Source organism: Martes martes, assembly GCF_963455335.1.
Source record: "Martes martes genome assembly, chromosome: 3".
Classification (NCBI taxonomy): domain Eukaryota; kingdom Metazoa; phylum Chordata; class Mammalia; order Carnivora; family Mustelidae; genus Martes; species Martes martes.
The window spans coordinates 92,350,919-92,366,898 of NC_137890.1; the positions used below are offsets into that span (position 1 = coordinate 92,350,919).

Below are 15,980 nucleotides of genomic sequence, written 5' to 3' on the forward strand. Positions count from 1 at the left end.
CCTAGGGTCCTGGGATCGAGCCCCACATCGGGCTCTTTGCTCCACAGGGAGCCTGCTTCCTCCTCTCTCCCTGCCTGCCTCTTTGCCTACTTGTGATCTCTGTCAAATGGGTAAATAAAACCTTTTAAAAAATAAAAATAGCCTCAAAGTACACTAAAAAGCATTTGCAAATTCACCTTTGTAGTGAGTGGTATACAAAAATATAAACTTCTAGCTCTTTTCCTCCCTGGCTGTTTGAGGCTCAGTCACCATCATGAATGACATAGTAACTATCCAGACCAGGAAGTTCATGACCGACCTACTATTTTGGTGGAAACAGAAGGTCACTGATGTTCTTCATCCCGGAAAGGCAATGGTACCTAAGACAGAAATTTGGGAAAAACTGGTCAAAAATGTATCAGACCACATCAGATGTCATCTTTGTATTTGGAATCAGAACCCATTTTGGTTGTGGCAAGACAGTGGGCTTTTCACATGATTTATGATTCCTTGGAATATGCAAAGAAAAACGAACCCAGACACATTTGCAAGATGTGGCCTATATGAGAAGAAAAAAGTCATAAAAAAAAAACAGTGAAAGGAATGCAAGAACAGAATGAAGAAAGTCAGGGACTCTAAAAACCATTGTTGGTGCTGGCAAAAAGAAGTGAGCTGGAGATTGGACAACAGAAGGAGTAAAGATTCTGCGGTGACTGTGGTGATTGTGCAGATTTTTCATGAGAGGATTAATAAACTAAGAACTTTCATATGTCTGAAAAAATATACACACATATATATATATAAATTTCTGAATATGTAATACATTTATGTAGTTCAAAACTCAAAGATAGTAGGAGGTATACAATCTTACTTCTTCATTTGCCTAGTTATCACTTCTTTGCCTTTCACACCAGTCTAACACTTCTGGTTTCTTTTCTATCAAGAGTTTCTTGGCATATAAAAGCAATATAAAAATAATATTTTCTCCCCTTCTTAAAACCTAAAAGATAGCATATTTATACATACTATTCTGCATCTTGGTGATTTTTACTTAACATATCATAAGAGCCTTCCATATTAGGTTAGAGAGGGCATCCTCATTCTTGATTATCACTGTACTGCATTCCACTATGTGGATTACCAGCCAGCCCGATTTTGATAGACACTGGGATTATTTGCAGAGTTTTGTTATTACAGACAATGCTGCCATGAATATAACCTCTTAAATACATCATTTTGTATGGTGCAAGTATATCGGTTGAATAAAGTGGAATTGTTGGTTTTAAAAGTGCATGCATTTTTAATTGTGGTAGATATTGCCAAATAGCTTTTTATAGAGGCTGTACTAATTTCCACTCCCAGCACCAATGACAGTGCCTCTTTTCCTACACACTAGACTATCAGCATATTCTTGGATTTTTGCCACTCTGTTATGTGATAGATAAATGGCATTCTTAATATCATTTTAATTTTCTTATTGAGTGAGGCCGAACAATATCTCATGCTCAACAGCTATTTCTATTGTCTGTTAACTGTCTTTTCCTAGCTTTTGTCCATTCTTTATTGGGTTGCGGCAGTGGTATGCTGGAGCTGTCTTGAACTATTTCATGACAGCCAATTGTTAAATTTTTGGACATTTGTAATCTGGTTGATTTCATGTTAGTAGCCTGAAACTGGCCATGGTGGGGAATATTTACACCAGAGAAACTGGAAAACACTGATCGGCAGGAACCCTCCCCCACTGCCAGTTGTTAAACATTTGTCAGCACAGGACTGGTTGGTGGACTTCTTCTTGATTCCTAGAAACCTTTTGTATGTTAAGGAAATTAGGCCTTTGTGATTTGAATTGCAGATAATTTTTCCCAATTTGTCATTTTCCTTAACTTGTTCATAGTTTTATTCTTGTCATACTGAGGTTTTGCAAAAAATTAAGCAGACTTCTCAATCTTCTTGATGGTTTTAATTTTAAGTCATAGTTAGAATGGACTTTTCCATTGTAAGTTACAAAGGATTTCTTCTCTGTTTTCTTTTAGAACTTTTATGGTTTTGTGTTTTACATTTTAATCTTAGTTTCATTTGCTGTTTTTCTTGTTGTATAGTGTGAAATACAGATCCAGCTTATTTTTCCAAAGCAAAACACAAACAAATGAGACCTAGAAATACATATTTTTTAAAGCAACACATTATGTTGAACTACATATCAGTCCTCATGGAATGAAGCAAAAGCAGTTCTTAGAGGGAAATTCATAGCCTTGAGTTTATATTAGAAGAGAAATAGGAGGTTGTTTCCAATTTGTTAGAAAAATAACAGAATAAACCCAAAGGAGAGTAGGAAGGAAATAATAAAGATAAGAGTACAAGTTAATGAAATAGGAATTAAACATTCACTAGACAGGATTAAGAAATACAATCGTATGAGGAATTGGATAATCCCAGTCTTCCATCAACTCCAAGAAGATAAAGTGGAAATATTTTCCTCATTAATGGAGCTGGCATAGCCTTAGAACTAAACCAGAGGAAGTACGGTGTGTATATTGTGTGTATATTGTGTGTATATTGTGAGCAAAGGAGTTTTTTGGTTTTGTTTTTAAAGATTTTACTTTTTTTTTTTTTTTTTTTTTTTTGACACAGAGAGAGAGAGTGAACATACAAGCAGGGCAAGTGGCAGGGAGAGGGAGAAGCAGGCTCAGTGGAGGGAGAAGCGTAGGAAGCCCGATGCAGGGCTCGATCCTAGGACCCTGGGATCATGACCCAAGCCAAATGCAGGTGCTTAACTGACTGAGCCACCCGGGTGCCCCTTGTCTCACGTTTAATAGCTTAGAAACTTCCAGATGGAGCTCAGCACATCTGAGAGAAGAATCCTCATCTCAGAAGATGCAGAGAAAGCATCAAACATTCAACAAACATTTTGGCAAATTATCAGCAATTAGGAATAATAAAGGAGTTCTCTTAGTCTGTTGAAATATCCTAGTTTTTGTGAAATTCCAGAATTTTTTTTGCTTACTGTGACTCAGAGTAGCAAATCCTACCCATATAGGTGTGGACTACATGTCTGAGACAGTGGGATAAAGGCAGAGAAGTGAAAGGGTAGAGTTCAAAGGGAAAAAACTGAAGTCTTGTTTGTAGATGGTATTCTATTTACATAACTGCAGATAATCTACATAAAGTTAGTAAAATTAACAAAAGTTTAGCAAGGTTCCCAGAATTAAGATCAAAATATAAAGATTAATTACATTCACGTTTGTCAAGAAGTTAGAAATTATAGTGTGTCATAAAAATAAGGCACCTTTGAATAAATCTATAAGAATTGAGTAAGGCTTTTAGGAAAGATAAAGCTTTATTGTAAGACATTGAAGAAAGATAAATGAAGGAAAAAACATGGAAAGATCAATATCATAAAGCTGTCTTATTCCCCTTGCCATCCTTCAAATTAACCCTGCAGTCCATATAATGTCAGTTAAGATTTCAACAGGTCTTTTTAAACTGAATCTTTAAATGCATGTGGAAGAGAGCAAAGGCTTTAGGAAAAAGTGGGTTGATTTCCAGTTAGCAAGATTTTTTCTTTTTAAGCTTATCACATTTTGATGTTGCACCAGTGTGGACACGTGGACCAATGGGATAGACTAGACAATTGAGAAGCCTACATACGTATTTGAGTACTTGGTAAATGACAAAAGGTGGCTTTGTAGATCAGTAAGGGATTAGGAAAATGTATTTGGACATTGGTTAGTCATATGGAAAAAATAAAACGGATCTCTCCTTTACCTCGTACAGAAGAATCATTTCCATAAGTGACCTCACCAAAAAAATGTTGAGCATAACAGTAAGTTTTGGAAAAATTTACACCCTATGGTATAATTAAAAGCACTTAAAATATATAAAATAATGCTGTTTCATGGTTATACAACGATATTAAAAGATTAAAGAAATGCAAGGGGATAATGAACACTGGGTTTAGGATCAGGTTACCAAATGTTGGGAGAAAGTAGGAGGTATAGGAACATTAGCAAAGATTTTTATTTTTTAAGCTGAATGGGTATGGATGTTCATTTAAAATATCTTTTTGTGACCTAAATGTTTTACAGTAAATTTAAAATAGGGAGTGAGATTCATTTGGTTTTTCATGTTTACTTTGCCCTGGTGACTACCTTAATTTAGCTTGGTGACTTCCTTTAGAATATAAAATGGCCAGCCAGGCAGACACAGGTAGCTAAACCAGTGATGTGGCCTTGGACAAATTAATGAAACCCCCCCACCCCGTTTCTCCTTTCCTCATCTGTAATATGAGAATAATTATATGTTCTTAGGAGGATTCCAAGTTCACACATATACAGCTCTTAGTATAATACCATACATGTAGCTCTTCGTATAGATTCTAGAATTTGTGAGTCTTACTTCAGCTGTGATTAAAAGTTATTGATTCTGGGGCGCCTGGGTGGCTCAGTGGGTTAAGCCTCTGCCTTCAGCTCAGGTCATGATCTCAGGGTCCTGGGGTCGAGCCCCGCATGGGGCTCTCTGCTCAGCAGGGAGCCTGCTTTCCCCTCTCTCTGCCTGCCTCTCTGCCTACTTGTGATCTCTCTGTCAAATAAAGAAATAAAATCTTAAAAAAAAAAAGTTATTGATTCTTTCTAGTTTTAATTTTTTTTTTCTTAATGCAATGCTTTTATTGCTCCTTACCTCCCTTTCTTGAACCCTTTTCAAGCCTTAGGATTTGTTTTCCTGTATTCTTTTTCTGTAAGCTTTCTTAAATGATGAGGTAGAAGTGGTTTTGAGCAATGTAAGATGCCAATGTGAGTTCCGTTGGTTTGTGTTTTCCCTATCAGATTGTTCTGACTAAAGTATGGCAGGAGAGGCGTTTTGTGCCCACCCAAAACCAAAGAAGCCCTGAATTTTAAAAAGTTTAATCTCTAACCATACCAGTCTGATTATCAATGATTTTGCATTTCTGAGTTCACTTTTGTTTTGTGGTTTCATGGTTTAATAATGGGAGTTAACAGGTTGCTTTACTTACAATGACAAATTCTTTAAACGCCTGTGACATTGCATTATTTTTAGGTCGTTGTTTCTCTTGCTACTCCTTTAATACTGATGCTGTCTTCATCTTTTGCAGCTTAGGAACTTGTTGGCATACATGCTTTAAAATAGAAATTTAATGCTGCATATCAAAACACATTTATTCTCCAGGGTGCTCTAGCTTTTGTTTAATTGCTGAGTTAAGGGTTTGGTTTTTTTTGTTTTTTTGTTGTGTTTTATTTTATTTTATTTTGCTTTATTTTGTATTTACTCTTTTTTTCTGTAGTATTTTTCATAAGATGATAGCTAATATTTTCTGCCTTTGGAAATTTGACAGATTTGTAGGTAATAAAAAAGAGTTTAATGTGAAAAAAAATCCTCTAATAGGTATCACCTCCTCATCAGAAAATATAATATGCTAGAACCTTTGTAACAGAAGCACCTTCCAGGTTCATGACTCTCAGAAGTTGCTAACCTAGCTGTAGAACTTGGGTGCACGGACGAGATGCGCATGCGTGTGCCCACAGGGAAGTGGGTCAGGACGGCCCATGAGGAAGACCCACACCCCAGCGGGTGGCCCATTCAGTGCCACTTGTTCATGGTGTGGGTGGTTCTCTTGAGTCGGTCACACCTACTAAAAACATGATGGAAACCCCATTTTTGCTGCATCTTCCAGGTCGGATCCGCACGAGACGGCAGAGCTCCGGGAGTGCCACCAATGTCGCCACCACACCTGACAATCGAGGCCGCAGTCGCGCCAAAGTGGTTTCACAGTCCCAGCGTAAGAAGTATATTTTATACTCTCTGTTATCTCAGTTTTGTTCAGCAGCCCACTCTACAGTTGAAGAATTGGTAGTATTTTCAGTACTTCAGGGGAGAAGTATTTGTGTGGCTCTAAGCTGCCGTGAATAGTCTTGATGTTTGTGGGTAAGCTTACAGCATGGACTGTTCCAGGGTGTTTTTGTCTCCTGGCCAGGAGTTTAAATTTTCTATTATTAAGCATTAAATATTAAAATGTGGCTTCTCTCCCTTTCCTCAAGCATCTCAAATTGAGACCTACCTGGGCTGTGACCCATTTTACTGTTGATAAGGACTCCCTCTGATGTAATTTAAGAGCAGTACCTGGAGATTATTTTAACGTGGAGTTCTCTTTCAGTGATAATAAGCAAATCCATTAAAAGCTCTCCTCGTTAACCCTGTGTTCTAACATTTGCAGCCTGCTCTCTTCTTCCTGCCAGTGTGGGCTCCTGCTTTGCCCCGCTGCTCTCGCTTCCATTACTGCTTGTCTGTACATGTCGAGTCACTTGGCTTGTTAGCATCAGCCATGAAAGCAGCCACAGATGGAAGGGGTGTGTTCACATCGCTCTTAGGAGCACCCTGGTGTCTCACCTCTCAGCCACACGTGCCTTTGAGTCCCCCACTCCCTCTGTGTGCATAGAGCTGCATGTGGTGGGGGAAGGCTCCCCTTCCATGGGAGCTGCACAGGGTTGCTCCCCAGCCCATATGTGTCCACCTCTTTTGTGGCCCCGGGAGCTGCCTGGCTCATGTAGAGAGTCTGTGGCCAAACCTTAGGTGCACCTTAGTTTTTAGAATGCCTTTTTCAGATCCTTGTGAATTCAGATACTCTCCCCTGTCCCTCTGGTAACTCCAGACCTCATGTTAAACAAGTGTAATGCCTTTCTGAAAAGAACGTGTGACGCTGGTGATCCACTGCTGCTGGGCTTGTCTGATGCAGAAGCGCAGGCTTCTGGGGCATCACACAGGTGTATACAACATAGCGTAGGTTGTGCATCCGTGCGTAGCCCAGCAGCTTCTACCTTGAGAACAGCATGCCGGCTCTGGTTATTCTTTTGAACCCTAGTGATGCCTGGAGTCTCAGATGGATAGAACATTCTGTCATGACCTCATAAATTTGAGTCAGGTCTTCCCGCAGAGAAAGTTTTCTTGACAAAAATGTTCAAAACTCAAAATATGGGTTAGTATGTTAAAATTAAGTTTAATAAAAAATGTCTAGATTTTAGCTGTGCCGTGTTAGTTCCTTTCTTGGAGAGGGAGGGTTGAACAGTACTTTACATTTCTTTCTGTCTGCTGTTCACTGGCATTGGCCTCTGCAGGGGTTCTTGCCACTAGCCTGGCTCCTCTGCGTCTGAGGTGGTGAAGACTACTGGCTTCTGTAGTGGGGGTGAGGGCGAGGAGGGAGCATTACCCCTTCAGGCCTGTAGAAATCCTGCACCCGGGCTTGGGGCTCCACTTTAAAAGTCTTCAGTTTCACTTTACTCGCTAAATTCCACTCACAGGAAGGGAGACAACACCAGCAAACAATCAAGACTGGACCTCAAACTTAGGCATATAAATTAAGTGTTTAAAAAATGATTTTAATACGAAGTAAAAATGAGCACATTTTTATGTTTTACAAATGTAGATAGATACACTAGCGTTTGTAGTCCTGGTATAATATTAAGTAGATTTCATTAACATTGGACTTGGGGCCCTTAACAGCATATTTTTAATGTTTGAGGATTCAAATATGTGAAGATTAATATTTAAACGTTTGAGGATTTGGCATAGGACATTTAGGTGAAACTACTTAGTAGCAGTTTCTTTAAATTCATGATGTTTATCGAGCACTTGCTCTGTGCGAAGTGCTAGTTAAGGTGGTAGAGGTGCATGAACGAGTAGGCTGCAGTCACTTCTCTTCACTTGCTCAAAGCTAGAGAAGAGATGAGCTGCTGAAGGCCAAGACACTTGTCTTCTCTGCATCTCCTCCACCTGGCCCCAGGCCTGGCACATTGCAAGTTCCTAAGCGTTTCATGAACAGACCTGAAATAAATGCTGATAGAGTATGATATGAATATGATAAGCATAAGTACAAAAGTAGACTAGGAGGAAAAAGACCTAGAAGAAAAAGCTATTTTGCTAATGTGTTTGTGAACAAAGACATTTGTGTTGTGTTGCATGCTGACCTTCTGTATTGTGCTATTGTCTTTTAATCCACTTTTTGCCTGTCCTTTGGTCTGCTCTCATAATCAAGGATCCAGATCTGCTAATCCTGCTGGTGGTAAGCTGTTTCTTTTCTTGCCTTTTTTTTTTTTTGGAGTTCTCCTCCCTGCCCCCCCATGTCCCATGTTCCTTGCACAATATTAATTTCTGTGTTTATTATGAGCTTAGTTAATCTTTCTGCATTTTTTCTGTATGTTCAAATTCTAGAGTTTGGAATGGATTTCTTTTCTCCTTTTACACAGGTGGTGTAAAACTTTGTAAACTTTGGGTGCCCAAAGTTTATGGGCAAGATTAATAAATCCTAAGACCGGTTCTTTTTCATGGTGATGTGTACCACTGATTTTTATTATGAATTTATAATGAATTTCACTTTGAATTGTAGCTGTCATTATAAAGTCCTAATTCTTAATGATTCATTTGAATGATGGAAGTGTGTGTGTGTGTTTCCAGGTTAAGTGTTATTTTAAGGGTTTGTATCCCTGGTTCATTCTATTCTGGTACATAATAACATGCATTTTATGTTTGAGAATTTTGTTGCCTTCTCTACTTCAGGAGAGTGGTCTAAGTAGATGACTGCCATTTTGGTGTATTGATGTGATCTTTAAAATTTTGCTGTTTTCTTTAAGAAAAAAATGTTGTCTCATGAGTAATGGTTATATAGCTATCCAGCCACTTAGTCATTTATAAAAATTACTGACTATATGATTTATTTATAATTTCTAATTCTCTTGTATACATCTCAGGGCATGTGGTCTATATAATTTTCTACTTTTATAGATTTCTGAGATTTCCTTTGAAGATTAGTACACAGTTGGTTTTTGTAATATGTGTGGAAAAGTGAAAAGAATTTCTTCTGTTTGTTGTACATGTGTGTATGTAGGACGTGTGTTTATACATATCTGTATAATTTTGACTGCTCTGTCAATTTCAGAGAGGTATGTTAGTTATTCATTAGTTGTTATTTTTCTTAGAAGTGTCTTAATAATTATGGCCTTCTGAATATCTTCCTATATTTTTATCAATTTTATGTTTTGTATTTCAAGGCTCTGTTACTTGGAACATAAAGGTTCATGGTTGTTACGTCTTCATTGACAGTGATTCTTTCATTAACATGAGATATCCTTTGTCCTTTGTTTAATGCTGTTTCATTCTGTTTTATTGTTTTGTATTAGGTATGTTTATGTTATGTATTTAGGTATATTGTTTATAAACGACATTCAGTTGAATTTCATTTTTTGAAAAGCCAATCCAAGGATCTTTTAATAGATGAATTTAATCCAGCCACATTTATTATGATTATGTTTGAGTTTATTCCTACCATTTTATTTTGTGATTTTTATTTACCATGTTTCTAGTTATCTTCTTGCCTCCTTTTCTCCCATTTGTTAAATTAATGGGATGTTTTTGGATCTGTTTTCTTCCACTAATGTTTAAGAAACTTCTGTTAGAATTCTCTTTTTCCAGTGGTTACACTTAAAATTTTTCACATACCAACTCTTAAAGAATAAAAATACAAAACAATAAACACCTTTGTGACTATTTGTAGAAATTTGCTGTGGAACAGGGAGCTGTTTGTAGTCAGCCTGCTCTTTGAGTCAGAAATTTTACTGTCATTTTTGTAGAATTCTACCTGTAATAATTCTTTGTTTGAACATTCTTTTATATTTGATGTTTTCTTATGCTCTATTTAAAAGAAAATAGTACTACCACCAACAAAAAAGCCATTTTAATATAAAAGTATTTCAGCCAAATTAATGTGCTTACTGACTTCTGAAATTGTTATAGATTATTCCCTGATATACAGCCATTCTTCAGTTTTGTTTTGTTTCATTTTTAGCTGGCAGCCGGTCAAGTTCCCCAGGGAAATTGTTGGGAAGTGGTTATGGTGGCCTTGCTGGGGGTTCCTCAAGAGGCCCACCGGTGACCCCCTCTTCAGAAAAACGAAGCAAGATTCCCAGGAGTCAGGGATGTAGCCGAGAAACAAGTCCAAACCGAATAGGATTAGGTAAGGATTCTTGAAGACCTCAAAACATCATTCCCAACTTGGTCATAATTTTTATTGTAATGACTTTGTCTAATGTTGGAAATAGAGATCTGTTTTTGAACTGAGGATGTCACTTTGCCTTTGATAAAAAGACACTCTGATTTGTGCTTTTTACGGATTATGGCATGTTCAGGTTTGAATTACAACTGAAAAATACATGGGCCTCACCATTCAGACTGATGGAAAAGAATTATGTCACCATGGGCTTTGGTGTTTTAGAGCCACTTAACAAAATGTTAGAACTGGGGGAATGGGCAGGATTGTCTTCTTCACAATTAGGAGCAGTGTTGCCTTTCCTCTTTCTTTCATGCACTAGCACTAAGTAGCCATTAATCTGTATATGCTTGCAAAAGCAATTTGTAGGGTCCATGTATATTTTGATTTTGAACTTCTCTAACCTAATTGGTGGAACTTACAGTCAAAGAATGTGTATAGATACTTCAAACATGAGAACTAGAAACAAATGAAAACCAAATATATAATATTTTTGTGTTGTAGTGTTTAGTTTCTTTGTGACAGCATGTAGGATTACCTAAATTACTCTCAGCAGCTTACTCTCTTCAAATCTAATTTATATATAATCTTTTTAATATAAAAGGTATCTTTTGTAATATATTATAAGAAATCTATGTTCATACTCTTTCTTATACTTTTACTGTTTTCTAAGGGTAAAATCTATTAATGTGAAATCAGAGTACAACTGTATTTATAAGTCCTGTTGGCTTTTCTTTCTCATTTATTTATCTCATCAACAGCTTTACTGTTGTTTCTTGTGATGCACAGGCACTTTGTTAAGCCTTAGGATTGGAAGACAAAACAGTTAATAGCTTCTGATTTTCAAAGAGCTTGTGGTCTAAGGGGTGGAAATGTAAGATAGTCTGACAGATACTGTGACACAGTGCTCTGGGACCATAGGAAAGGAGTATCTTAGGGCCCTTGCCTACACCATACAGTCTGCCCAAGAGAGAAATCTGGAAGAACTGGGAGAGGAGAGCCTTGCCAGAAGAGGTCCATTTTTGATGACGTGTAAGGCAGGATTAGGCAGGGAAGGGAGATGAGGGGAAAGGTGTTCCAGGGCACAGAGGAGTGTGTTCAGAAACAGTCAGGGGAGGGAGCATAATGGGCTCTGGGAACCACAGGTAATTCATTTAGCTGCAGCAAAGGAAGTTTGTCAGGGTTAGGTGGGAGAGGAGGGCAGTGGGACTGGGAGGGTGCTGCTTCTAAAAGTCCTTGAAGGCCACCTGAGCTCTGAGAAGTCGGGGATGGGGGACATATTTAAGAGGTAGAGTGGATAGGAGTTGGTTTGACTAACATTTCCAAAGCAAGTGAGAAATTTCTACATGATCCCAGCTTTCTGTTGGCATTACATAGCATGGTCCCTGAGCTGACAAGTTATTTGGATCCAGCAATAACAAGTTACGTGGATACACCAGGGAAAGTGGCATGACTAGAATATCTAAATTTCAGATTTGAGGCTGTAACATATGTATGTTTGGATCTAGTTTCGTCTGGAAAATGCATTTGATTTCATATTTAGTCATGAGGTTTTGGCTGTCCCTTTTTGGTAGTTAGCTAAATGTATAGGATATATCTTAGCAATCCAGATTAGTATCATACTTTTAAAAATACTTTATTTTTGGGGATTTGGCTTTTTATATTATTAAAGTTGCCTTTTTTTACCTTTTTCTTGAAATTGGGAATGGAACTGCCCTAGGTTGCCTAACATAACTCTAGGACCTTGTATTCCATGGTTTTAACTAGGAAGTTTGTGCTGTGGATAGTTGAAAAGATAGCATTTATTAAGCCTTTACAAGGTCCTATGAAATACCGTCCATCAGTAAGAACTAAATAGGAACCTATTCTCTTCCAGAGAGTTCTTATTTGAGACAGTATTTTGGGCAAACTTATTTCTTTGGTGCTTATTAAGAGGGGATTAGTTATGTTTAAGCTTTGAGGTCATATATATAATTCTGTTTAAAGAAGGTATTTTATTTAAATTTCTGCACATAGTGAGAATACACACAGCTACAAAGATAGATAAATGAATCCAGTGCATCTTTCCGCTTCTTCCTATAGTACTGCTGAGAGATTCTATTTTATGGGGTGTCTGGTGTTACAGTGTCTCCAGCAGTAGATTGCCCCTTGTTGTGATCATTCAGTAGATACTGGTATATGCCTGCGTGTCTATGAACATTAAGTTCATTATATAGCAACTTTAAATATAAATATTCGGAAAAGGGGTAAGTGTCTTTTAAGAATATTTTCTTTTGTCCCAAACCAATTAATAGTTTTAATCATTGCTAAGCTAGGCTTGAAATTTGCACTGAGAATTAATAATGCAAATTATATTTGGTTCAGCTATGCCTCATCTGTGATAAAAATGACACCAGAGCTCTTCTTCTTTAACATTTAAGGTTTCTTAAGCAAAAAAGGATATAATTCCTGTTGAATAACCAAGAAACAAAATAGAACACTGCTACTCTCTTTTTTTCTTGGCAGTTTATCCCTTCATAAACTGTTCAACCGCATAGACTAGATTGTAAATTATGTCATTTGGGGGTTTTATTCTGTTTTTGATGAATAATAAAGTCCTATCAATAGCTACTGTCTATAGCAGTTACATTTTGGAAGTTTGCCTTTAGTTTCCTTCTTCCACTCATCTCTTAGAAAGGGTATAAAAATATTTTTATTTTGGGCAGCTTACATCCTGTGGATATGCATTTACGATGTTTTCAGATTTTCTGGTTAAAATATTTTGAAAGAAGCAAAAATTAAGGGTAATCAGTGTCGCCTGTTAAATTAGACTACTGTGTGCAAGACCACAACATGGAAATGTCCAGACTGTAGAGACATTTCATGGTGGTGCTCCTTATTCCTCTTGTACTTTTGCTTTTGATGTGAGTTCTGGTTTAGGATCCATCCCTTCTAAAAAGGTAAAAGTCGGGTTTACACCCAAAACACTGTAAAAGTAGAGTGTCTCTCAAGAAGTGAAAGCCAATCAGATGGGTTTTGAAGGCTTCCCAGCCTTTCCTATGAGCACAGGACTTCAGAATCCCTGAAGAATACTCTTTTCAGAAAGTTCAAACAGCAAGCACATCTTCATCGTCTCTTCCTCTTCTGTTATGCCTTCACATTATATATTCTCATACAGAACAGTTTTGAAAATACATAAAGAGTCTGATTTGATATATTGTTTTTTTAGCTTTGACCATCTAATTCATTAGTCTTTATAAAAATCATAGATTGATGTACTTAAAATCCTCCTTGAGGAGTGGTCTTTGGAAGTGCTATTAGAAGTGGCCATTACTCTTCTCATGTTTTAAATTACTCAGCATTTGAATAGTTGCTGTCACCACTAGATGTCCCTTAACGTGGTGTGGGGCAACCGTGGGCAGATGTTTACAAATTCGTAAACAGAATTCTTTCTATGTATGTTACTACTAGCCTTTGTTAAGGAAGCCAGTTGGCACGAAGGGGAGAATACACTTTCTCTGGCTGAAATACTGAGGAGGGTAAATCTTGTTAAGAATTATGCATGTTGTTGTTTCAGATCATGTCCGCTTATCCCTTTTCATGCTCTTGTCTTCACAAAGCAGGCTCAGCGAGAGAGAGCAGAGATTGCCCATTGCTGTAGCATGTGTATTATTTAAGGGAGGGAGTGGGTGCAGCATTGGTGGTATAGTGGTGAGCATAGCTGCCTTCCAAGGGAGGGAGTGGAAGCAGGGTAACAGTCAGAAGGGATCAGGCAAGAACTTCAGGAAATGCTCAAATTAAGCACGTGCCTGTGTGAAACGCTTACCAGGACTGTCTTTATTTCCCTTTGTTTGTTTCAGAGCGGGTAGTGAAATAAGGTAAGATTTTCATGTCTGCCTTTCAGCAAGGAACTCAGAGGTACTCACATGTGTACCACATCTCACAGTATTCTTCTCATTTAAATGATGGGACTCTTCCTTGGAACCTTCCTAAGGGGAGGCTAAGACAGGAGAGGCAGCATGGCTGGACCAGTGAGTTAGTGCGGTCAGTTCACAGATTAGCTGTAGTATTGATCCTCTAGGGATAAGCCGCATTACTTGGTAGGTTCTAGGTACGTTCTCATATATTGGTGTCAGTGGATGCTCCCTAGTTTTTTAAGGGTTTTTTAACTTAGCCCCTGTGCATTTGCCCTCATCATAGGAGCTGTTCAGAATTATTATCAAGAATTGCTGATTATATCATCATGGCTAGTTGGGAGCAGAAACCCAGTGCCTCCATGTCATGTGGCAAATGAAGGCGAATTTAGGAATTACTCCGACAATCCCAAGCAAAGCCTCGTTTTGACAGATTGCTCACATTGCGTTCCTCTGCTTGATTTTTTCCTTGCTTGTCAGTGCAGACCTAAGCATTTGGGCATCTCTTAAGTAACTATGGGGTCTGATGTAACCCTAGCACTGAGTAGAGACCACAGGAGGAAGTTGGTTTGGATTCTCACTTCCATATTCTTCTCCATCAGGGAGTTCCGTGATCCCAGTTTGGAAGTCATTTTTGTTACAATTTGGTCATGCTACAAATCCACATTGGTGCTGAAGTGATAGGCTCCGCTCACTACAATATAGTAAACACGGTTGGTTTTACATCAGTGACTCTAGTGTATTTTTTCCAGGATGTTCAGGGAGGACATTTCTTTGTGGTCCAGAATGAGTAGGTCCACGCAAGACGGACATATTTATTGTCCCACCAGCTGTTACAGAGGTGACTACGCCTAGTCAGTATGCAGAGTCATTTCCGAGTATTTTGCCATTACTGTGTCTTTGTTTCTTCAGATTAAAGTAGAAAACAAAAGAATCATGGTCTTTCCTGAGCTTTATGGCCAAGTTATGTTAGACCTTAAACTATTCATGTGACTCTGTCTTCTCAGTATTTTGTAACACGAGCATAACAAAATTACCAGTGGATAATCCTATGGTAATTGGCCATCTTAGGTCAGCAGAGGGCTCTTTTAACATGAATATTGGGAATTGTCAGTCCACATACCATGGATAGACTCATGGTTAAGGCTGTGTAAGTGAAGGTGCTCGAGTAGGGACCACGGGCAGATCTGTTTGGATTTACACAGAAAAAGCAGGAATGAAATGTTGGGACCAGTAAATAAAGGGGTAGCCATCCCAGCTCTCTATTCTCTATTGGTTTAGATAATTAAGTATGTTTGAGACATGTAGATGCTTACTTGAAGTAGGCAGGTTTCCCAGCTGTGTCAGTCCTTAGAACTTCTCTTTTAAAGAAGCCCAGGCTGAGAGAAGTGAACCCTCTTTCTTTTAACTAGGTAAGTTTATGGAGTTCAGGGACTAGGGCCTTTATTCTGTTTTAACCCAAAATAAATTATCTAACACAGAGTGTATGAAAATGGCTTTAGTCTTTTATCATCTTGTCGAGCCAGTTTGCTAAAGCCATAAAAACTGATCATTTTCTTTAAAAAGTTGGATCTTGGATTTCCCGGTGCCAGTTTGCTCTTTGGAAAGCTTTCTTTTCATTTCTTACATTTAGGTGTTATTTCACCTCCATACAAAAATGCACAGCTTTCCGAGACCTTGAGCGTAATCGAGTTTTTATGCAGGCCCTTTGCAGTTGTCAGCAAGCCGGTCAGTGAGGCCACGGCAGGGAGAGCCATCATGATGACCACCCTATCCCCAACCCCAGCGCGGACAATGTCATGATTACGTTAACAGAATGTGACTGACGTTTTGTGAGTTTCTCTGTCTTCATTAAACTTCTTCACCTTCTCTGAAACCCTCATGCTGCACACTAGCACGGAGCAGCCGTATCCCTCGACCCAGCATGAGTCAGGGGTGCAGCCGTAATACCAGCTGTGAGAGCAGCCGCGATACGAGCCCCGCTCGGGGCTTTCCTCCACTCGGTGAGTACCCGTAGGCGCTGGCTCTCGGAGCAGAGTTCCCTGCCCTGCTCCAAA

The 15,980-nt window shown here is 38.5% G+C and overlaps 1 protein-coding gene and 1 pseudogene across 3 annotated transcripts in view; both read left to right on the forward strand.

The window, feature by feature from the left end:
- The window catches only part of CLASP1 (cytoplasmic linker associated protein 1), a 279,688-nt gene that overhangs the window by 188,550 nt on the left and 75,158 nt on the right, over window positions 1-15,980 (forward strand). For both annotated transcript variants that reach the window (XM_080798123.1, XM_080798122.1), the window contains 2 exons: window positions 5,669-5,773; window positions 9,830-9,997. In XM_080798123.1, the coding sequence (XP_080654249.1) occupies window positions 5,669-5,773; window positions 9,830-9,997 (273 nt within the window). The remainder of the gene's footprint in view (window positions 1-5,668; window positions 5,774-9,829; window positions 9,998-15,980) is intronic.
- Window positions 254-650, forward strand: LOC308339455 (small ribosomal subunit protein eS24-like; annotated as a pseudogene). The gene has a single exon. The product of its transcript is annotated as a small ribosomal subunit protein eS24-like (transcript).